The sequence below is a fragment of the Equus asinus genome, chromosome 7 (assembly GCF_041296235.1).
Source record: "Equus asinus isolate D_3611 breed Donkey chromosome 7, EquAss-T2T_v2, whole genome shotgun sequence".
Classification (NCBI taxonomy): Eukaryota; Metazoa; Chordata; class Mammalia; order Perissodactyla; family Equidae; genus Equus; species Equus asinus.
In genome coordinates this window covers 60,050,394-60,072,026 of record NC_091796.1, presented here as the reverse complement: position 1 = coordinate 60,072,026, position 21,633 = coordinate 60,050,394, and the positions used below count along the sequence as shown (strand labels likewise).

Sequence of the window (21,633 nt, the reverse complement as noted above, 5' to 3'; positions counted from 1 at the left end):
GTTCCTAGACTGCTTTTGTCTAGAGGCCACCCTCAGTTCCTTGCCGGGTGGGCCTCTTCAATATGGCTTCACCAAAGCATGCAAGCGAGGAAGACAATGGAGACAGAAGTCAGAGTCTTTTCTAACCTAGTCATAGAAGCGACATTCCATCACCTTTGCTATATTTCACTCTTAGAAGTCACTAGGTCCAGTCCACACTTAAGAGGAGGAGGTCACATAAGGCATGACAAAATCTGTCCTTCTTAGGATTTGTTTGCCCCAGGGTTACACATTTAACACAAAATGCTATGCCAATTTAGAAAGCAGTCATGGAGAGGGGAAGTTTACTTGCAGCGATACTAAATAAATATTTGATTAAATGAATGTTAACAAGGTGTTCCCCATGTTGGCACTGGCATCTTCATTTTTCAATACCTTTTAAAATGCTAATCTGAGAAAGCCTATAATATGAATAGATAGAAACTGTATCTAGGGGCCAGCCCAGTGGCATACTGGTTAACTTTACACACTCTGCTTCAGCGGCCTGGGGTTCACAGGTTTGGATCCTGGGTGCAGACCTACTCCATTCATCAGCCATGCTGTGGAGGCATCCCACATACAAAATAGAGGAAGACTGGCACAGTGTTAGCTCAGTGACAATCTTCCTCACAAAACTGTCACTGAGCTAACACTGTGCCAATCTTCCTCACTAAATAAATAAATAAGAAAGAAACTGTATCTAGTAAAATCTGCAATTGCTATCACAGTCAGATTGAGTCTTTATAGCACAGTCATTGGGCAAGCAGAGTTTAGAATCAGGTTTATCTAGAGAGGTTGACCAGCGAGGATTCAGTATGCATGTATCTGGGGAGAGTGTTTCATAGAGACTTTGAATTGGAGTTCAGCAGAAGAGCGAATTCATGTGAAAATTAGTGCAAACCCTTATCTACACAAGGTCAGCTATACATTGTTGTAAGCCCTTAGAAGTCTAGGATTGCAGTGGGTTTTAAGAATGTGTCATTATTTGTCTCAGATGAAATGCTGGTTACAAAAGGAAGTTCTCTTTTTGTGCATGTGAGGAAGATTCGCCCTGAGCTAACATCCATGCCAATCTTCCTCTATTTTGTATGTGGGATGCCTCCACAGCATGGCTGATGAGTGGAGTAGGTCCACACCCAGGATCTGAACCCATGAACCCGTGCCACCGAAGCACAGCGTGCAGAACTTTAACCACTGGGCCACGGGGCCAGCCCCGAAAAGGAAGTTCTTTTATTCTGAGAAATTAATTCTTGGTCTCAGAACTGATATAATTCTCTCATTCCTCTCTCTGTCTCATTTCCTCTATCTCAAGGAAGAGTGATTTCCTGATTCTGTACACATGAGATATTTGTGGAAAGTCACAAACATTACTGGCCTATTCAGCCTTCTTAACTCTGTTTTGGGTGATTTAAACCATGCATATTAATACTAGCATTCCTGAGATGTTGACAGATGAGTAAGAATCAGACTGTGTACTTTGTAAGAACAACAGAGGGGCTCCCAAGAGCTACAAATTCTGCAAAACAAATCTCTTAAGTAAATAATGGGAAATGATAGTTTATTTTAAGTCCTCTGAAAAGTTGAAAAATGATGCAGAAGGAAAGGGCTCATCTGTTTTCAGTCAGCTTTTGACCTTTGACTATATAAACACAAGAAACGAATGAGCTAGAGCTAGGAAACAGAGCTGTACCTCTCTACTACCCAGATGAACAAAATTCATCTTCCCATTAGGTTTTACAGAGATATACTAGAGCACCACCACACAGAACATTACACTGAATAGTTTATTATCAAAGAAGAAGGCAGTTGTTAAGACTCTGGCAATCTTGGTAACTTTTTTAAAATCTGTAAAGCAAGGAGATTGGATCAGGTCTTTTCTAGTCCTTCCTCCTCTAAAATGCCGATTCCAAGACTCATTAGATCGAGCTACCCCAGAATCCACATGACAATTCCTGTCTTCCACCTCCCTGATATCACAGCCCCTTCTTCTCTGGCTTAAAAATTCTATCACACGCCACCTTGACATTAACACACAACCGTTAATACACAGTCATGTGCAAGTCCCCGCCAAAAGCATATTGCTCCATGAAGAACAACGCAGGCCTCAGCACCAGTATCAATCGCCTTTGTTACCACACTCTGAAATTACCTGGGAGGGAGTGGGCCCCAGAGGAAGTGGGGAATCGTCTCCTCTAACCCTTTTTATTAGCAGGATCAGTTTAGGAGTTTAGTTATTTGCCACCTTGACCTTTTAGCCGCTCTGTAACAATACTTATCTTTCATTTCTTTGGTGAAAACTTACCTTCAAGAAACCATATTTATGACAAATCCCTATGTAGTCTTCAGGGGTCTGCACTACACCAACTCCCCCAGTAATATTTTGGCACTCCTTCCTCTGAGTTCCCATTTCATCTTGCACACAGACTCCTTACTCTAATTATTTCCCTGTAGCGTGTAAAGACTTCCCAAGAAGGGACCATGTCTTCTATCTTTGTATCTCCACTGCCCTAGTGCCTAGCACATCAAAGGGGCTGAATATATGTTTGTGCAGAACATAAATGAATGGAAGTCTTTTCTGACCAATTTCATCCTGCTCTGTATTTTTCACTATACAGCTTAGGTTATTTACATCACACTGCACAAGTAGAGGAAGCAAATGAACTACTGAGATGAAATATACTTTTTCTTAGTCAAGGAATATCTTCTATGAGCAAGGAGAATTGGCTATTTCAAAAAACGTTATATGAATCTTTTTGTAACTGGTCAAGGAAGACAGAAATTCAGATAAGCAAAGAGATTTTAAGGGGCAGCCTTGTGGGAAGGAGTCCAGAGCTGTTCCTTCTGCCTAGAATTAAAACTGCCCAAAGAGCCTAGGAACTGCTCTGTTTCCCTCTTCCCAGCCCACATTCTTCAATGCCCTAAATTAAAATCTGAATAAAAATTAACACCAGTAAAAGGAAGTACACACTAAAGAGGTTTTCATTCACTAAAAAGAAGTGCGTATAGAAGAGAATTGTGATTTTTTCTTTATTAGACTGTTTCTCAAAATGAACACAGCTTTATTTTTTCTTGTAATAAAAATAACATTAATTGAAATAAATTCAGACAATACAGAAAGTGTAAAGAAAAAAATGAAAATTACCTTTAATCCCATCACCCAGAGAGAACTCTTATCAACATTTTTTTTAATTCAGGGAACATTGGTTTATAACATTATATAAATTTCATTGTACATCATTATATTTTGACTTCTGTAAAGACTACAACCTGTTCACCACCTCTTATTAATATTTTGATATGTACCTTTCCATATTTTTTCTATGCACATACAAATATATATCATTATATGTATAACATATATAACATGTATATTATGTTATACATTATGTCATGTTATACATGTTTTCTAAAATTTTTAAAATTAAACTTAACATATCATGGGCATCTTTCCTTTATGATAAATACCAATCTTCATTATTATTTCTAAATCTGCAGAGCAACATGCCATTGTATGGTTGTACTATAATTTGTTTAATCAACTCTCCATTGATGATGATAATTTACATGGCTTTCATGATAATATTCAGTATTATGAATAACACTGTGATGAACATATCTGTACAAGCAACTTCGTAGACTTTTCTTGTTATTTCCTTATGATAAATTCACAGAAACAAAATTGCTGGGTAAAAGGCTTTGCAAATTAAGAAAGTGAATACATACTGCCTAATTACTCTCCGGGGAGGCTGATCTTAGCACATTACTACGATCCTTGGAGGAGAGACTGTTGCTCCACACACAGCCAATACTGGCAATTAACAATCTTAAAATTCTGTCAATCTATTAGGCAAAAATTATATTCATGGTTGTTTAATTACTTTGATAACTTGATAGGGAAGCACTGATCAAATTCTGGAGAGAAAATTTCACTTGAGCCATGGAAGCCACCAGGATTCAGTCCTACAGTAGGGAAGTTACGAGTGACCTGACTCTGATGTGGCTTAAGGGACTTTCTGCTTCTTATGTTTTAAACAGTCCGTAGCTAAAGTCTGCATAGTTAAGTTACCGGCTGTTTTGATTTTCATTTCCTCTCTTAGTCCTACACGTCCAAGATTAACTTGAGAAGAATTTGAAAGGATCGCGAAGAAGTTATTCACTACCCTACATCCCTCCTCATCCTCAACGAGCAGGAAACAGGTCTACCTTCAGTGTGCCACTGTGACCACATTACTCTTCTTTGCATCATCAGATTTCCTGTGAAAAGTACTTTCTTCCCTCTCTTTCTAAAACTCTCTCTTACTCATCTAGCAGTAAGTTTATCCCTTTTTTTCTTTCCTTTGAGTTCTGACTTCATAACAACTGGCTCTTAGTTTCTCTTCTTCCCTCAAAGCACAACTGGGCCTGCATTTCACATCATTCATTAGAAAAGCCAGCGAGGCAGGCTGGTCCGAATTGCTGGAGCGGGCATGTGAGAGGCTGCTTTAATAAGTAAGATGTGACCTAGGAGACAGTTATAATTTAGAATACCTGACTCAAGTGTTGTAAAGATGGAGCAGACCACATTGTTAGATACTTGAGAGAACAGTGTGCCAGGAACCACATTAATAATCTCCCATAAACTGAAGGATTTGATATTCTAATTGTACTTTTAGAAACTGAGAGCCAGCCTTGATGACCTTGTGGTTGAAGTTCAGTGCTCTCACCACTTTGGCGCCCCAGGTTTGGTTCCTGGTCACGGAACCATACCACCTGTCTGTCAGTAGCCATGCTGTGGTGGTGGCTCACATAGAAGAACTAGAATGACTTACAACTAGGATATACAACCATGCACTGGGGCTTTGGGGAGGAAAAAAAAAGAGGAAGATTGGCAACAGATGTTAGCTCAGGGTGAATCTTCCCCTGCAAAAAAGAAAAAAAAATAAATTGAGAACCAAAGCTTCACAGAATCTAGTAAGTGACGAGGTCAGAGTTCAAATCCAAACCCTTGTGATTACAAAGCTCATGGTTTTCATTATACCATGAACTCTACAGTGCCTATTTGTGATGGTTTAAATGGAGAAGAAATCACAAGAATTGCAGAGCCAAAGTTCCCACACTTCGTCATTCTTCCTGACTATTCTAGGTCCCCTAGCACCCAGACTCCCATCCCCTACCCCCAAAGACATGTACTGTTTAATTAAAGGGTTGGTCACTATAGTTAAGGCCAACTTCCCTGAGCTTATAGTAGTAGCACTAACTTAGAATAGTGGAATATACCTAACCAGGCAGCCATAACGTTCATCACATGTATGTAATGAAGCCAATCTCAATCAAGCCTATAGGGTTAGGTCACTAACATTTGAAATCACTGATGTCCATGTTAGTCTGTGCCCAGAAACAATGGCTTTGAGAATGGAAGGAAGAACAGAGATTTTTCAAAAAGCCCCCACGATTCTATCCTAAGGACTCTGGGAAGAATAGTCGATTGTGCATTAGGTTACTTTATAAGTGGGGTGGCTCTAGAAATGAACTCACATTACTGAATGTGAGAGAGATTAATCCTAATGTTTTCACTTGAGAATTATTTGGGTCATGCTGGACATTAACAAATCTTTTGGACTAGTGAACAGAGTGGTGTCACAACTTACTAGCAGTTGAATGACTTGTTGAACTAAAAGAATTTTACTTTCTGTATCATCTTCGAGAATGTGTTAATAGGCTAGATGCTCCCTTAGCCAGGATCCTTAATGTTTTAAACATTACTCTTTGCACTCTTTGGTTCTGCTCTTAGGTAAGAGAAATTAGGAACACTTGCTAAGTGCTTGCTTACTGTTAAGACACCAATGAGATACACACGGTCTCCATGGATTGTGAATTCCAAGAGATGCTACTCTACTATGGAAGACCACAGGCTAACATTTATTGAGCATTTACTCTATGCTAGGTACTTTTAAAAGAACTTTACAAGGGTTAACTAATTTCACTCCCATAATAAAACTATGAGGAGGGCACTATTACTAAATGGAAGGCCAGAGAGAATAACTTGCCTAAAGTCACACAGCTAGAAGGCAGTAGAGATAGGATCTGAACCAGCAGTCTCATTCTGAAGCCTGTTCTCCTAACCGCCACGACAGGTATGCCAATGAGACAAAGTCTGCTGGAGGAACATCTGGAACACTTGAAAGGTAAGAGTTCTTTTTCTTCCTTGGAATGTTGTCATCTACATATGATACTTGGAACTGCTGCAGCCATCCTGTGACCATAATGGGAGTCACAGCTGAGTATGTGGAGTAGAAAGATGGAAGGCACTCAAGTTTTCAAGGACATCCTTGAGTAACTGAATTATCTAGTCTTGGAACTACTCTACCTCTGGAATTCTTTTCATGTGAGATAGCGAACCCAATACTATTTAATTTATTTTAGTTAGGTGTCCATTACTTGTATCAAAAAGCATTCTCACTGATATAAATGCAAATAAACATAAAACCAACCAGAGACATATAGCCTTTTCAGAGAGGACAAATATTTGCATCATGCGCAAGATTTTCATTTAGCCAACAAATACTGAATACCTTCCATATGCCAGGTACAGTGCAAGTTGTTGAACTGAACAAGTTGGGAAGGGTAGGTTTCTGCACCTATGGAGGTTATAATCTGGGGGTAAATGTGGTAAGAGAGTGGAGGCAGGCATATTTAGGGAAAGTTTCATGAGGACTAATCCAGACTAAGAGGTCAGAGAAGGCCCTAATAGAATCCAGTAAAAACATGCATACCAGATGCAAAGAATCCATGCCAGATCAGTCAGTTTGCATGTACTTAATTCGCGATGTGCTTTTGTTTTAGTTGTTTAAGAACTATAAGAACAGTGTTATGTGTATAATAGTGTTGCATGTATATATAGTTAGATAACTTTATAATAAATAATTTAAATCAACATTGAGACCCAGAACATTTTTCCCTTTTAAAGGAAAATACTGAAGCCAATATAGGAGAAGCACACTATTATAAAACATAAAGCAAAGGAATAGGAACCAAGGCATTTTGTGTCTATTCCTAGCTCACTGGCTGGCAGCCCTCTGTTACTTGAATTCCATAATTTGTAAACCATGATTCATAAAGAGTTGCAACGGAATATTTTAGAGTTTTTAAATTAATAAGAAAGAAATTTTAAAAATCCCTGTACTGCTGTGAAAGTTCCAGAAATCACTCACAAATTTATTAAGAAAATGGGCAAAAGGAAGAGGGTGGGTACAGGACATGACACACAAGAAAAGAAGGTAGTGAAGGGAAAAACCTAGGGGCATTTAGTGCCTGGCAAACTCTCCACAGCAGGAAACAGTGCTGTGCATATCATAGCCGTTACTGAATTCATACTTGTTGGAATTTCCAAAGATGACCAAACAAACATCACGAAGGAAGTGGCTTTTTTGTTTTTAAGTTTTGTTATGGAAAATTTCTAACATGTACAAAAATACCGAGAATAGTAATGAGAACTACCACGCAGCTTCAACAGTCATCACTCATGGCCAATCTTGTTTCATTCATATCTCCCACCCTCCGTTATTGTGAAGCAAATTCCAGACATGTTATTTCACCCCTGACTATGTTGGCACACGTTTCTAAAGCAAAAGAATTGAAACGAAAGTATTTGGTGTCCACGCCTGGCTCACTGAGTGGCAGCCTCTGTATCTTCGAGTCTATAATTTGTAAAATATGATTTATAGGGAGTTGCGACGGAATTTTAAAAAAAGTAACCACAAAAAAAAAAGAGGTGGCTAAATCCTCATAAGGTTCTCCAGGAGGGAAGCTCACCCCATAAATCCAGGTCGGCGTTTCATCTCCCGGGAGCCCAAGATGACACAGGCAGACGCTTCCTTTCAAGGTTGGGACCCCAGCCGCAGCCAGCAGGACCCGGCCTTTTAGGGCCCTAGCTGGTCCTCGCCCCGCCCCTCCGCCCGGGAAGTCTCCGCCCACTGGGCCCCAGCAGCCCCCGCGCGCCCCCGCAGCCTCGGCGTAGGGAGCGGCGCACCGCCCAGGACGCGCTAGGCCTGGGCTCGGGAGCGCGCACGCCGTGCGTCCCAGGCTCGCTCGGGATTCTCGCCTGGTGGCGCCCTGAAAGGCGCGCAGGTTGGTCCGCCATGTTCCTCTCCGCGGTGCTCAGGGCCCGGGCGCCGGGCCTCGCCGCCCAGTGGGTAAGGACGCTCGGAATGAGCCCAGGCGCCTCCGCCGTTCTCCCTCTCTCCGCGCCTCCTTGTTGTGGGCACAGGAGAGCCCTGGGCTCTGGCCGGGCCTGCAGGCGGCGGCAAGGACACTGCGGCCTTCGCCCTGTCCCCTGGCGGCTGCTGCTGCAGCTCCTCCGTGAGCCAGGAGCTCCGAGGGAGGGTCGGCAGAGGAAGCGGCGCGGGTGCGTGGCCTCCCCCCAGGGCTGGGGATTTACACCTAGTTTGGTCAAGGAGAGGAGGAAGGAGGGGCCGCTCGGTCGTCTGTTGTTGCTGTTTCGCTCTAGCGCGGAACGTGGCCTGTCGTGGGTCGGCCAGGTCTGTTTCCGAAACCCGCCCGCGAAGGAGGCACCTTGCAGCCCTAGCCTCGTGACCTTATTGCTGTCGGGTTGCAGCGTCCTGGAGACAACTCTGGGATTGAGGCTCTAGCTTGCTTGGTGAAAGCTTAATGAGCATTTCCTTGAGCCAAGAGAAGGGTGACCACGGTGTTTCATTTACTGTAGTTGTGTTTTGCATATCGGAAAAATTCGGTAATAATCGTATCAAACTAACTGAAGGAACACCACCACATAGACTGCACTCAGCAGGATTTTAGAGCTTGGATGGTCTTTTGAGATCCAAGTACGTTCATCTCTTTTAGGCAAGGAAATTGAATCTCAGAGATGTTGAAACACTTGCTCAGGTTAACTTAAAAATGCAGATTCCAGAAATGACGACCATAACAACAGCGCATTTCCTGGAAATAAAGAAGCCTTTTTTTCCCCTAGCGGTACAGTTGAGGTTGAGTCGGTTCTCAGCAGCAGAGGAGGAGAGAGTTCGTGGTAGTATAGAACGAGGTCAGGGCTTTAGAGTTCGACCTGAGTTCGGATGGTGGCTTCACCGCCTTTTCTTGCTTTGTAACTTTGGGCTGTTATTTTTCTCACTTAGTTCCTTCAGTTGTAAAATGGGAATGTTCCAATTTGCAGAGTTTAGTCTTTCAGTAAACATTTGAGGTCCTACTGTGGGTCATGTGCCGCTGGGCTCCAGGTAACAATGTGGGTAATAATGGTAGGTAGCATTTGGTGACTGCTTTCTATGTGCCAAGCACTGTGTTAAATATTTACTTCTAAATCTCATGAAGTTGGTACTGTTATTTCCCCATATTACAGATAAGAAACAGATTTAGACAATCCCTGTTCTTGCCAAGTTGATAGTCTCATGTAAGAGGAACTTCACATTAAGGTAATTGTCATTTAATGTGAAAGTACAGTGTTACAGAGATGAGTAAGGTCATGCAGTTTGCTTTGAAGGTAGTATAAGATTTTTCCTGGAGGCAATACTAATAGATTGGGGTTGGAGTCAAATAGATTGGGGAGAGGGCAGTCTAGGTGGAAAGGACAACATGAGAAAAGACTAGTTTTTGTTTTTTTCTCTTTAAGCTACCATTCTGAAGTTGCTCAAGTTTACTGAGGGAAATTGCTATGTGTGGTGAAGATTTAATGAGTGCTATAATAATAGAAGGGTATGCCACCCCGAGCAGAGACTAGGGAAGTGATTTCACTTTGCTTAGGGAAAAGAGAGAGCGGTTCAGGGACTTTGGAGGGGTAAGAGGAGGACGTGAACCTTAGTCGTGGTAGATGAGAGGGAGGTATAGTGTGACATAGCGTTGTAGTTATAGGTAGCCGTATGTACAGGACAGTGAAGTGTGAGAGCACAGCAGGATGGACAAGGAATAATGAGTTGTGAAAGATGAGACTGGAGAAGGTCATAAAGACCTTGGTATGTCATACCACAGAGTTTAGATTTTATTCTGTAGGTAGTGAACAATTTTAAGTAGATGAGTAGCAAAATCAGATTTATTCCCAGCACTACCACCTCACCCTCCCCCCATTGTAATTTTAGGACAGAATCTCTGGAGATGTGGAGAAGGATGAGATTGGAAGTCAGAAGAAGGTTATTGTAGTAATCGAGGAGAGAAATGAAAGACTTTGAACTGGGGATAGTCACAGAAAAAACGGAGTAGCAGGAAAAACAATTTAAAAGTTGTTGAGGTAGGATGGGTAGGACTTGGTAACTGACTAAATTGAGAGAGTAAGAGAGAGAAAAGAGGACTCTGGGATGTTTCTCATGATCATGGTTTAGGCCACTGTCTGTAATGACTATCTAATGTTGAATTACAACGAGGTTGAAAGAAATATTTGTTACATCCTTTGAGCAAGGTGAGGCATAATTTTTTAAAAAATTGTCATGGATAGCAAATTGATATAAAGATGAGAAACAAAATGAAGGCATTAAAAAGGACATTTCTCTGCATAAAGGAGTATTAATAGATTTCTTTGGGGATCAGTACAGTAGGCAGCTTTATTTGATAATTTCAGAGGTGAAAGGGTGCAGAACCCACCTATTTGTAGAAGTATGTGACAAATCTGTGAAGAAAAGCAACTGTTTGGGATTAAACTGCAGACAGTTACATAGCTATGACGGTTACTGGGAAAAGTTTAATTTTATCAAGGTAGTAAAAGTATGCATCTTGGGGGAAAATCTGGAAATTTTCCTTATAAGTTAAGGTTCTGAGCCATGATTTGCAACCCAGAAAAGTGATCTTGTCGTTACTAATACCATGTCTAATATATGTTTAATAGAAAGACATATTAGAATATTTACAAATAGTACTATTGAAAATATAGCAGGATATAATTTTATCCTTGTCTTAACCAATTTATAATGAAAACGGAATACTGCACACAATTTTTAATCCTCTTCACATCAAGAATAGCATAACATAGGTAGAAAACGTCCAGGAAATAGTAACTAAAATCTGGTGAGTGTTTCAGCTTCTGTGTGAGGTTAGACTTAAGAAACTTTGGTGGGGGCCGGCCCGGTGGCGCAGCGGTTAAGTGCGCACGTACCACTTCAGGGCCGGGGTTTGCCGGTTTGGATCCCGGATGCAGACATGGCACCACTTGGCAAGCCATGCTGTGGTAGGCGTCCCACGTATAAAGTAGAGGAAGATGGGCACGGATCTTAGCTCAGGGCCAGTCTTCCTCAGCAAAAAGAGGAGGATTGGCAGCACATGTTAGCTCAGGGCTAATCTTCCTCAAAAAAAAAAAAAAACTTTGGCTACCTGAGAAGGGGAAGGTTCAGAAAGGAGAAGTGAAGAATAAATCACTAAGAGGAGAGAATGGATAAAAAGACTTTGTTAACTCAGTTACAAAACAGTGCTAGTTGACGTTTAAAGGAAATACTCTTGAATCAAAAGAATGCAGTTTTGTTCCTAAGGGGATATTATGGTAGTTCCATGAAAAAATAATTATACAGTTTGAAAAATACAAATAATATCATGTTGTGTTCAGATGGTTACATTTATGGTGATATGTGGTACATGTTGTTAACATTTTGAGGTATGGAGAAGGAAGTTCCTTATTATCAGTGACTAAATATTCCTTAATATCCCTCAGTATTTCCAAAGATCCTGGGTTGGGAAAGATCATTTAGCATTTCTTGTTCTTGGAATCATTAGCATGTTGAAAATCATTCATAAAATCCGTGAACTGTGAGCCAGGATACAGGCACTGTATACCCTACAGCAATAATCCCCCAACTTGATCAAAAGAATCACCTAGGATGCTTTAAAAATATAGATACTTGGGCTCCTTCTGGTCATAGGTTTATTAAATTTTAAACAAATGTATGTTTACCTGAGTATTAATCTTTAAGACTAGAAAATGAAGCAATTTAAGTTTATACAGCATTTGTTTGTGTTTATTTGACTTTCATGTTAAACTAAAAAGTTCGTGCTTAAGTTTTACCAGTTAATTCTTTAGGCTAAAAGCTCTTAAAATCATTTAAACTTTTGAAAATGAATGTTTGCTGTTACAATCAACTCTTAATTATTTAGGGTCTCATTTGTTTTTGAGATTATTGAGGTCCGTTGTTTGACCTTTTTTTCCTTCAGTAGCATTTTAGGGGCACAAGAAGAAATTATAATGAGAAATGAGTGTTACTGTTTAATTAAAGCTCCAAAAATAATAATAATAGTGGCTAACACATGAGTATTTATAATGATACCATGCTAAACACTTTATCTCATTTAATCTTCTTTAACAGTTTAAGATACTGCTGTTATTTTGTAGATGAGCAAACCTAGGTACAGAAAGGCAGAGCAGCTTGCCCAAGATTACATTAATTGGTGAAGATGAGACTAAACCTCGTGACTAAAATAATGTTTGGACATTTCATTTCTATGGAGTATTCCTGTCCTTAGGACATTTGAGTGTTGTTTGTATTCCTATTCGATTTTAGATGTCTAAAGAATGCTTTGTTTAATTTATGGTCAAGATAGCTGAAAGTAATCATTAATATTGTTGCCATTAATATGGTCATCTTAATCTGTAATGCTCCTTTCATACCTAGGCTGTTCATGTAGCTTTTCTATAATATAAATTTGGCCAAATTTTAGTTGTTAATTCTCTCATAGTGCTAGAAAAATTGCTTCTGTTTCTTTAATATGAATTAACATTTTTAGTTTTTAACGATGGAACTTGATATGGAAGACATTTGTAAAAGCCCTCCTATGTATATCTGAAAATATACAAAACAATTTTAGTGGTTAAGGCTTGTACTCAAGTCAGGAAAACTTATGTTTGGGTTTTCATTTATTTAGCTGTGTGATCTAGGAAAAGTTTTTTCCTCCCTTTGAGCCTTAGTTTCCACATTTGCAAAATGGGATGATAATAATACTTATACGGTATGGTTGCTGTGAGGAGTAAATGAGTTACAGTATTTTTAAAGTTTGTAGCGCAGTATCTAAAGCATTGTATTTATTATCAGTATCCTTGAAATAGATTTCAGTTACCATTAACCCATCATCTACTTTATTAAACTAAAATGCATTGAACAACTGATTTCTCAAGGATTTTTTAAAATGTAAAAATACCTACCCTGAGTGTATCATGGACAAAGACTTTTGGGGAAATACAGTACAGTACAGATTAAATAAGCCAGTAGGTATTGGTAAATAATGGGAAGAAACTACAGAGGGAGCCAGCATCACTTTTCTTTTCCAGGAGGTGTTTCACATGTGAGTTGTGACCCCCATGCAGGTGCACACAGTATATAGTGGATTTAATCTGTAAATGTTCAGAGTAGTCTAAAAGGTATATTCCCTGCCTCAGTTGGTTGCTAATAAAGGAAAAGACTGTTTTCCATTTGCCTGACCTTGGTCCTCTCCTGACTAATTAGGGTAGTGATTGTGTCAGTTTCGTTTTACAGCTTCCTTGTCCTTTAAGTTGCCCTCGCTAGATGTGGCCTTTTATACTACACGTCTGATAGAATTGAAAGGTGAGCAGAGTTGGATACTGATGATGTTTGAGCAACAGAAGAAACTAAGGAAAAAAACCCTCTTCTTTGGGAGTGGGTGGAAGAATGTGAAATTTTAGTTTTTGTCATTTTGAACTTTTGGTATCAGTATTGCAAATGATGTTAAAAGAGAAGGGCTAGTAGAAAGAGCAGAGGACTTAGATTCAAAAGGCATGGGCTCAGAATCCATCTCTGTCACTAATTGTGTGGTGGAGGGCAAGTTACTGTCTCTGAGCCTAAATTTCTTTAAAAGTAAAATGTAAATAATAACTTCTAACCACAGATATTTGAGAAGTCAATGAAAAAAGGTATGTTGAAGTACTTAACACAAAGCTACTCAAGGTTACTTGAATCCAAAGAAATCTCTGCCGCTATTTCTCTGCTGTAAATCTTCTCTGCTCCTTCTGAAACACCCTGAAAAAAGAATAAACTAGAATTGAAATTCACTATTAATTCTGCATTATATATCAGATTATGTTCTTGTTTATTAAAAAAACGTTGTTTGAATTTTCAATTGGAGTTCACTGAATTCAGTTGGAACTCACTGAAGTATAGACATTTCAGAGTCTTATGAGAAACTAGACTCTAGTCTAAGGGGAGAACACTGAGCTTACTCTTCAAATCAGTCCAGCCTAGCTAAGTTGTTTTTTTCCAGTTCTAAAACTGGTCCTGGGGTGCCTCTTTATTCCAAAGTGAAACTGGATTCAGATGGCCCTTTAAGTAATGTAAAGATGTTAATCAAACTTTTAATATCTTATTTATTCCTTTGTTGAAAGTGACTGACATAGATATTATAACAGATGTAAAATAGGTCAAGTTATTAAAGATATCAAAAAACAGGGCAGCTTTGGGGCCAGCCCAGAGGCGTATTGTTAAGTTTGTGTGCTCCGCTTCAGCAGCCTGGAGTTCATGGGTTCCGATCCTGGGCGCAGAGCTACACACCATTCATCAAGCCACGCTGTGGCGGTGTCCCACATACAAAATAGAGAAAGATTGGTGCAGATGTTAGCTCAGGGCCAAACTTCCTCACCAAAAAGCAAGACAGAACGAAACAGGCCAGCTTTGAAAATGGCCATGTGCTAACTTGCTATGAATAATAGTTTATGCTGGTTGAAAAAAAGAAGGCTAATATTTATCAATGTACTGTCACTGTTCTGCTTGCTTCTTTTGTTTCATACACAAAATCTGAGCCCTTTTTCTACTATTTTGAAGAAGTCAACTTCAGACATTTAAATTAAGTTGCTTGAATGCTATGCTAACATATATATATTTAGGTTTTCTGCGGGAACAGAAAAGTGGCATTTACTATTTAAAAAAAAACAAACAGTAAATAGCTTGTTTTAAATAGAGTACATACATGCATCCTTTTCTCTCTAAACTGGAACATCATGAGCCAAGGGAGGCAGGCCTTTTCATTTCTAATCTGTTTCCCTCTGTATGTATACCTGATTTTCTTTTTCTTTCCTTTTTTTTTTTTTTGGTGAGAAAGATTGGCCTTGAGCTAACATCTGTTGCTTATCCTGCGCTTTATTTTTTTTCCACTTTTTGTGTGTGTGTGTGTGTGTGTGAGAACTCACATTTCTTTTTTTTTTTATTGAGTTGATAATAGTTTACATCGTTGTGAAGCTTCACTTGTACATTATTTCTTGTCCGTTACCATGTAAGTGCTCCCCTTCAACCCCTGTGCCTACCCCCGACCCACTTCCCCTGGTAACCACTGAACTGTTCTCTTTGTCCGTGTGTTTATCTTCTACATATGAGTAAAGTCATTTGGTGTTTGTCTTTCTCAGTCTGGCTTATTTTGCTTAACATAATACTCTCCAGGTCCATCCATGTTGTAGCAAATAGGATGATTTTGTGTTTTTTATGTTTTTTTTATGGTGGAATAGTATTCCATTGTGTGTGTATGTATATATATATATACCCCACCTCTTTTTTATCCAATCATCGGTCCATGGGCACTTGGATTGCTTCCATGTCTGGGCTATTGTGAATACTGCTGCCATGAACACAGGGGTACACAAGTCACTTTGGATTGTTGATTTCAGGTTGTTTGGGTAGATACCCAGTAGTGGAATAGCTGGGTCGTATGGTAGTTCTATTTTTAGTTTTTTGGAGGACTCTCCATACTGTTTTCCATAGTGGCTGCACCAGTTTGCATTCCCACCAACAGTGTATGAAGGTTCCCTTCTCTTCACAACCTCTCCAACATTTGTTATTTTCAGTCTTAGTGATTATAGCCATTTTAACAGGCATAAGGTGGTATGTTAGTGTAGTTCTGATTTGCATTTCCCTGATGATTAGTGATGTTGAACATCTTTTCATGTGTCTTTTGGTCATCTGTATATCTTCTTTGGAGAAATGTCTGTTCATATCCTCTGCCTATTTTTTGATTGAATTGTTTGTTTTTTTGTTGTTAGTTGTGTGAGTTCTTTATATATTTTGGAGATTAACCTCTTGTTGCATACATGATTTGCAAATATTTCCTCCCAGTTGGTGGGTTGTCTTTTTGTTTTGTTCCTGGTCTCCTTTGCCTTGCAGAAGCTCTTTGGTCTGATGAAGTCCACTTGTTAATTTTTTCTTTTGTTTCTCTTGTCTGAGTAGATGTAGTATTCAAAAAGATCCCAGAAAGACAGTAGTTTTAAGATTAGTTTGGTGATGTTAGACAGGATGATTTGGATTGGGGAAGGGTCAGCTAGAAAACTGTTAGAGTAGTGCATAGACCTGAAATAATGTCTGAAATAGAATGGTGATAGTAATAGAGGAAAAGGACTAAAGACTTTGTTTTTAAAAATTGAAATGTGATACATATACATTGCAAAAACTTCAAACAGTATGCAAGGATATATGTTATAGTAAATATAAAATATGATAAATATTGTGTATATTAAAGAATAGGGGTACAGTAGTCCCTTTTATCCTTGGGGGATATGTTCCAAGACTCCCAGTGGATGCTGGAAACCTCTGATAGTACCAAACTCTATATATAGTGTTTTTTCCTGTACATACACATCTCTGATAAAGTTTAATTTATAAATTAGGCACAGTAAGAGATTAATGACAATAACTTCTCTTTGGCATATCTGAATTGCTAGCATCACTACCCTTGAGCTTTGGGGCCATTATTAAGTAAAATAAGGGGTACTTAAACACAAGCACTGCGATACTGCAGTGGTGGAGATGACTATTAAATGACTAATGGGCGAGTAGTGTGCATATACAGTGGGGAGATGCTGGACAAATGGATGATTCAAATCCAGGCAGAACAGTGAGGGGCGGCATGGGATTTTATCACGCTGCTCAGAATGATGCACAATTTAAAACTTAAGAATTGTTTATTTCTGGAATTTTCCATTTAATATTTCGGACCACAGTTGACCACAGGCAACTGAAACCACAGATGGGGGGACTACTCTGCAAGGATATAAATTATGGTACATAAATATGGTACATATATTATATTAAAGAGTAAATTTTTTTCCTCACTCCAGATCCTTGGTCACCCTCTGTCTCTGTCAGAGACAGCCACTGTTACTGGTTTCTTTTATATCATCTTTGTATTCATCTCATTTATTCCTTTATTTCTTGTATAATATTCACTATATTATAATACTTTCTATATTTTGAAAAATCGGTAGGACACGGAGACTAGCGTGTTTGTACATGTTGACCTTTTGTCAAGAGCTGTGAAGGCGCTGAGATTTTACCCTACTTAGAAGCTAACAAGTTAACCTCCCTCGGCTTCATGGATGTTGGCTGAGACTCCTGGGTCAGAGACAGAGGACTTTATCACTCGGGGCCCATCAGGCAGCGTAAGCTTCCTGTTCACGTTAGTTCCTCTTGACCCTCAAATTTCGTGGGAGTGACCTGGAGCAGCTCCAGTGAATGCTGTGCATCATAGCTGAGGAATCCAACCCCAGCTTCAAGAAAACTTACCCAGCCTTTGCCCCAGGGGGAGACATTCACTACACAAATCCTTGAAAAGATAATCTGGAACAAAAGCTGTTAGTGCCTAGTGCCTCTACTCCTAAGATGTGTAGAAACCTGAGACCCATAGAGGATCGTCTACCCACACTACTTCTTCCTTCCCCACTGCAAGTGAAAGATAAATCTGTATGTTCATTTCAGTAGAGAGGAAGGAGATGGTATTTTGCAACCATCTAAAATATACTTTGACCAGAAAAATTGACAGTCTTATAATAATAAGATAATAAAAATTGACAGTCTTAGAAATAATAAATAAAAAATAATTATGTGCAAATGCAAGAAACTCAGTAATATGTTATTTTGTGACAGTGTGACAGTGACCCTTTGTTGAATCAACTTACAAAGCACAATTTTAAAATATTTGTTCAGTTCTTAAAATGCAGTTGTTTAAATCTTGCATTTTTTAGTTATTAAATGTTTTATCCCCATGTCAGCTAAGCAGATGTGATAATGGTTTAACAGGTTATATAGTACTTTCAGAGAAACTATTATTTGAACCTTAGAACACTCCAATAAGTAAGTATCACTGTTTTACAGGTGCAGAAATTAAGGCTTAAGGAAACTGGCTTGTGCAAGGTCACATGTTAGTACGTAGCAAGAGTGGTGATCTAAACCCAGATCTTCCAAAAAATAAATAGTTGATCTGAAACTGTAGCGTTTTTTTTCCTATAACTTAGCTGCTTTTTTTTTTTTTTTGACTGTTCTCAATCAGTAGTCTGTCTTCAGCAATTTGAATTTTAAAACGCTTTATTTTGGATAGAAGTATCTGTGTGTGTGTGTTTGTGTAAACACATGTTCATATCTAGAATTACAAGTGAGCCAGAAAGTGCCTCAAAATAAATTTTCTAGCATGTAGCTACATAGGCCCAAAGACCAATTTTCAAGATTATCTCTATATTTTTTTATTTTAAGTAAAAGTATGTGCCAGATCCTGGAATAATGAGGAAGGGATCAAATGTTGACCCATAACTGAAGCTGTTTTAACTTGGAGGTTGTTGGTGGTTTCTTTGATATACAGGGAAGTTAGAAGGAGAAATAGGACTAAACGTAGAGGTGTTAAGTTTCATTTTGTACCTGATGAATGTTTTGTTTTAAATAAGATTTTTTTTCCAGTGTGTCAATTAATCCATGCTAAATAGGAAACTTGGAAAATAGAGAAAAATATAAGAAACAAAGTACAGAATAGTTTTTTTAACATCATAATAACAGAGATAAGCACTTTTAATTGTTATGGACTTCCAATCTTTGCATTAGTGTCTATGTTGAATATAATTGGGATGGTAGTTTATGCTGTTTTTGTTTAACTCTTATATTTTCCAGTTATGGTTGTGGCACAAATACTTTCTGTGTCATTATTTTTAGGAAATAGGATTTTTGTTAGCTATATAATATGATTTTTGTTGGAATTACTAGTATTTCTTTTAAAACCTCCCTATGTTGGGCTTTTTGGTTGCTTGTGTTTTGCTATGATAAATACTACAGAAAACATTTTTATATAAACCTTTATCATTTTATACTTTAGGATAAATTTCTGAAAGTAGAATTACTAGGTTAAAAGATGGAAACTTTCTTTAGTCTGTCCGTACACCATGCCAATTTGCTCTCCTAAAGGCTGTATCAGTTTTTACCTAATGTATAAGCATGCCCACTTCTCTATATGCTTAAGAGAATTGAATATTATCTTTAAAAAAAAATCTTTGCTAATTTGATAGCTAGAAATGTTATCTCATTTAAAATTGCATGTTTTTAATTACTACTAAGTTTATTTGAATTGTGTGACATTTTTGTTCATTTTTCTCATTAATTATAGTCATATGCCGCATAATGACGTTTTTGTCAATGATGCGCTGCATATACCCCAGTGGGCCTGTAAGATAGTATCATATAGTCTAAATGTGTAGTAGGCTCTACCATCTAGGTTTGTATAAGTACACTCTATGATGTGTGCACAACGATGAAATCGCCTAACGGATGCATTTCTCAGGTTGTGTCATTAAGCTATGCATGACTACATATATATTTATGATCTCTTCACACTCACTTTTTGTCATCAGATGTGTACAGTATGTCCTCCGTATCTGTGGGTTCGGGTCGGCAGTTTCAGCCAACTGCGGATGGTAAACAATCCGCAGTTAACTTGACTCCTCAGATACTGAGCCCAGCAAATACTGAGGGCCAAGTTAGAGACTTGAGCATCTGGGGATTTTGCTATCTGCGGGAGTCCTGGAAGAGTCTTCCTCAGATCCTGCGGGATGACTGTGTATGATTCAAGAGTCATCATCGTAGATGAGAATGGATATAGATGAGAATGGATAAGCTCTCAGAGGCAGAAGATCTACAGAGAAAAGAACATAGGACAGAACTGAGCCCTGAGGAAAACACACCCTGAGAGAGTGGTAAAAAGCCAGTTAAAGTAAACAGAAAATGTTAGAGTTCAGAAGTTAAGAAAAGAGAGAATTGGGTACTTTCCCTCCTTTTAAATTAGTCCTTCCTTGCTTTGTTGTGAAATCCTTTGTTTTCGCTCAGAATTTATTAAGTAACTCACTAATGTTACTGAATAAAAATTGTTCTTTGATTTTTTTTTTTTTTAGTGTCTTCTCAGCTAAAGTGATGGCAGGGACTGTCACTGTCTTCTAAATAAAGCTTTATTTTTCAAAGTTGATATTGTTCTTTTTTTTTTTGAGGAAGATTAGCCCTGAGCTAACATCTGCTGCTAATCCTCCTCTTTTTGCTGAGGATGACTGGCCCTGAGCTCACATCTTTGCCCATCTTCCTCTACTTTATATGTGGCACGCCTGCCACAGCATGGCTTATTAAGCAGTGCCATGTCCGCACCTGGGATCTGAACCGGTGAACCCCGGGCCGCTGAAGCGGAACGTGTGCACTTCACTGCTGAGCCCCTGATATTATTCTTACGGTATTTTTTTTTTTTTTTTAATTATGGCCTTAGTTTTATGTTTGTTTATCTCAATCCAGGTTCTGGACAGGTAAGTCAAGGATATAGGCATAATCTTGTATTTACAAATTGACCTTGGAGCAATTTGGGAGAAATTGAATAAAAGAATAAGAACATAAACTCTCTTGATACATGTTGCATTCTTTTAAAAAAAAGTTCATCATATGTTTCAGACACCAAAAAAGAATGTAATAAACACTGTATGCCTAAGAAAACAAAACCAGCATAGTTGAAGCCCCCTTGTGTACCACTAGCTGATCAAATTCTCCCACCCCTCCATTATCCTGAAACTGATATTTATCACTCCCATATTTTATACATATGTCTCTCTTTCTGTACCTGGGTCTTGTCTTCTTAATTAAAGCAAGTATTCTACATGAACTTATTTCTTCAACTGAAATTTTATTTGAACCTAGGAAAGGGTTAAATATATGATTGGTACATCACCGCTTTTACTTCCTTCTCTGTTTGCCTTGGAATTGTCCAGCTTTGCCAGTTCCATGCTTGGTTTAATCTAGTGTTCTGCCATCTGTGGTTAGTAGAACTCGGAAATCAGATGATTTCTGAACAATAGTCGAATTGCTTTTCAGGACTTGGGGAGTTTGGGAGAGTAGCAGCAGGGCAAGGAGAAATCAAGGGCAAGGGAGAAGGTAATCAAATGGATTCTTTCCAAAACAGTTGAGTATGATCAGTCTGCATAGCATCATAAGCAGCTTTCTGAAACTTTGATGGCTGGAGTTTCTGAAGAACTTAGTAAAGAATTGAAAAGGGGGACACAGTTGACTCATTTGTACAGAGTATGTGACTCATTTGTACAGAATGAAAACATGTTTATGAAGGTCCGCATTAAACGAAAGCTGGCATCCAACTTGAGGCAGACAAGAGTGACAGGCAGCAAGTCAGCGGCACGCTAACTCTCCAGATGCTCGCCTGCAGGGTGCAGTGGGAAGGGCACGTGGCTCAGCAGAGCGGGGTGTGGTGCTGGCTCTTCCACTTACTCTTAGTGGGCCACCTCATGCAGGTTAATAACCTTACCTTTGGATCTCCATTTCCTTATGTCTGTCTTGAAATAGACGTGGGCAGGTTGTAGGGTAGTAGACTCTATCTCTTAAGATCTTTTACTTCCATAAGTTGATT

At 38.9% G+C, this 21,633-nt stretch overlaps 1 protein-coding gene across 1 annotated transcript in view; it reads left to right on the top strand.

The window, feature by feature from the left end:
• The first annotated feature begins 7,832 nt into the window (after positions 1-7,832).
• Positions 7,833-21,633, top strand: part of NDUFV2 (NADH:ubiquinone oxidoreductase core subunit V2) — a 33,329-nt gene continuing 19,528 nt past the window's right edge. Inside the window, exon 1 of the mRNA XM_014837339.2 lies at positions 7,833-8,189. Within this exon, the coding sequence (XP_014692825.1) occupies positions 8,136-8,189 (54 nt within the window). The 5' untranslated portion in view covers positions 7,833-8,135. The remainder of the gene's footprint in view (positions 8,190-21,633) is intronic.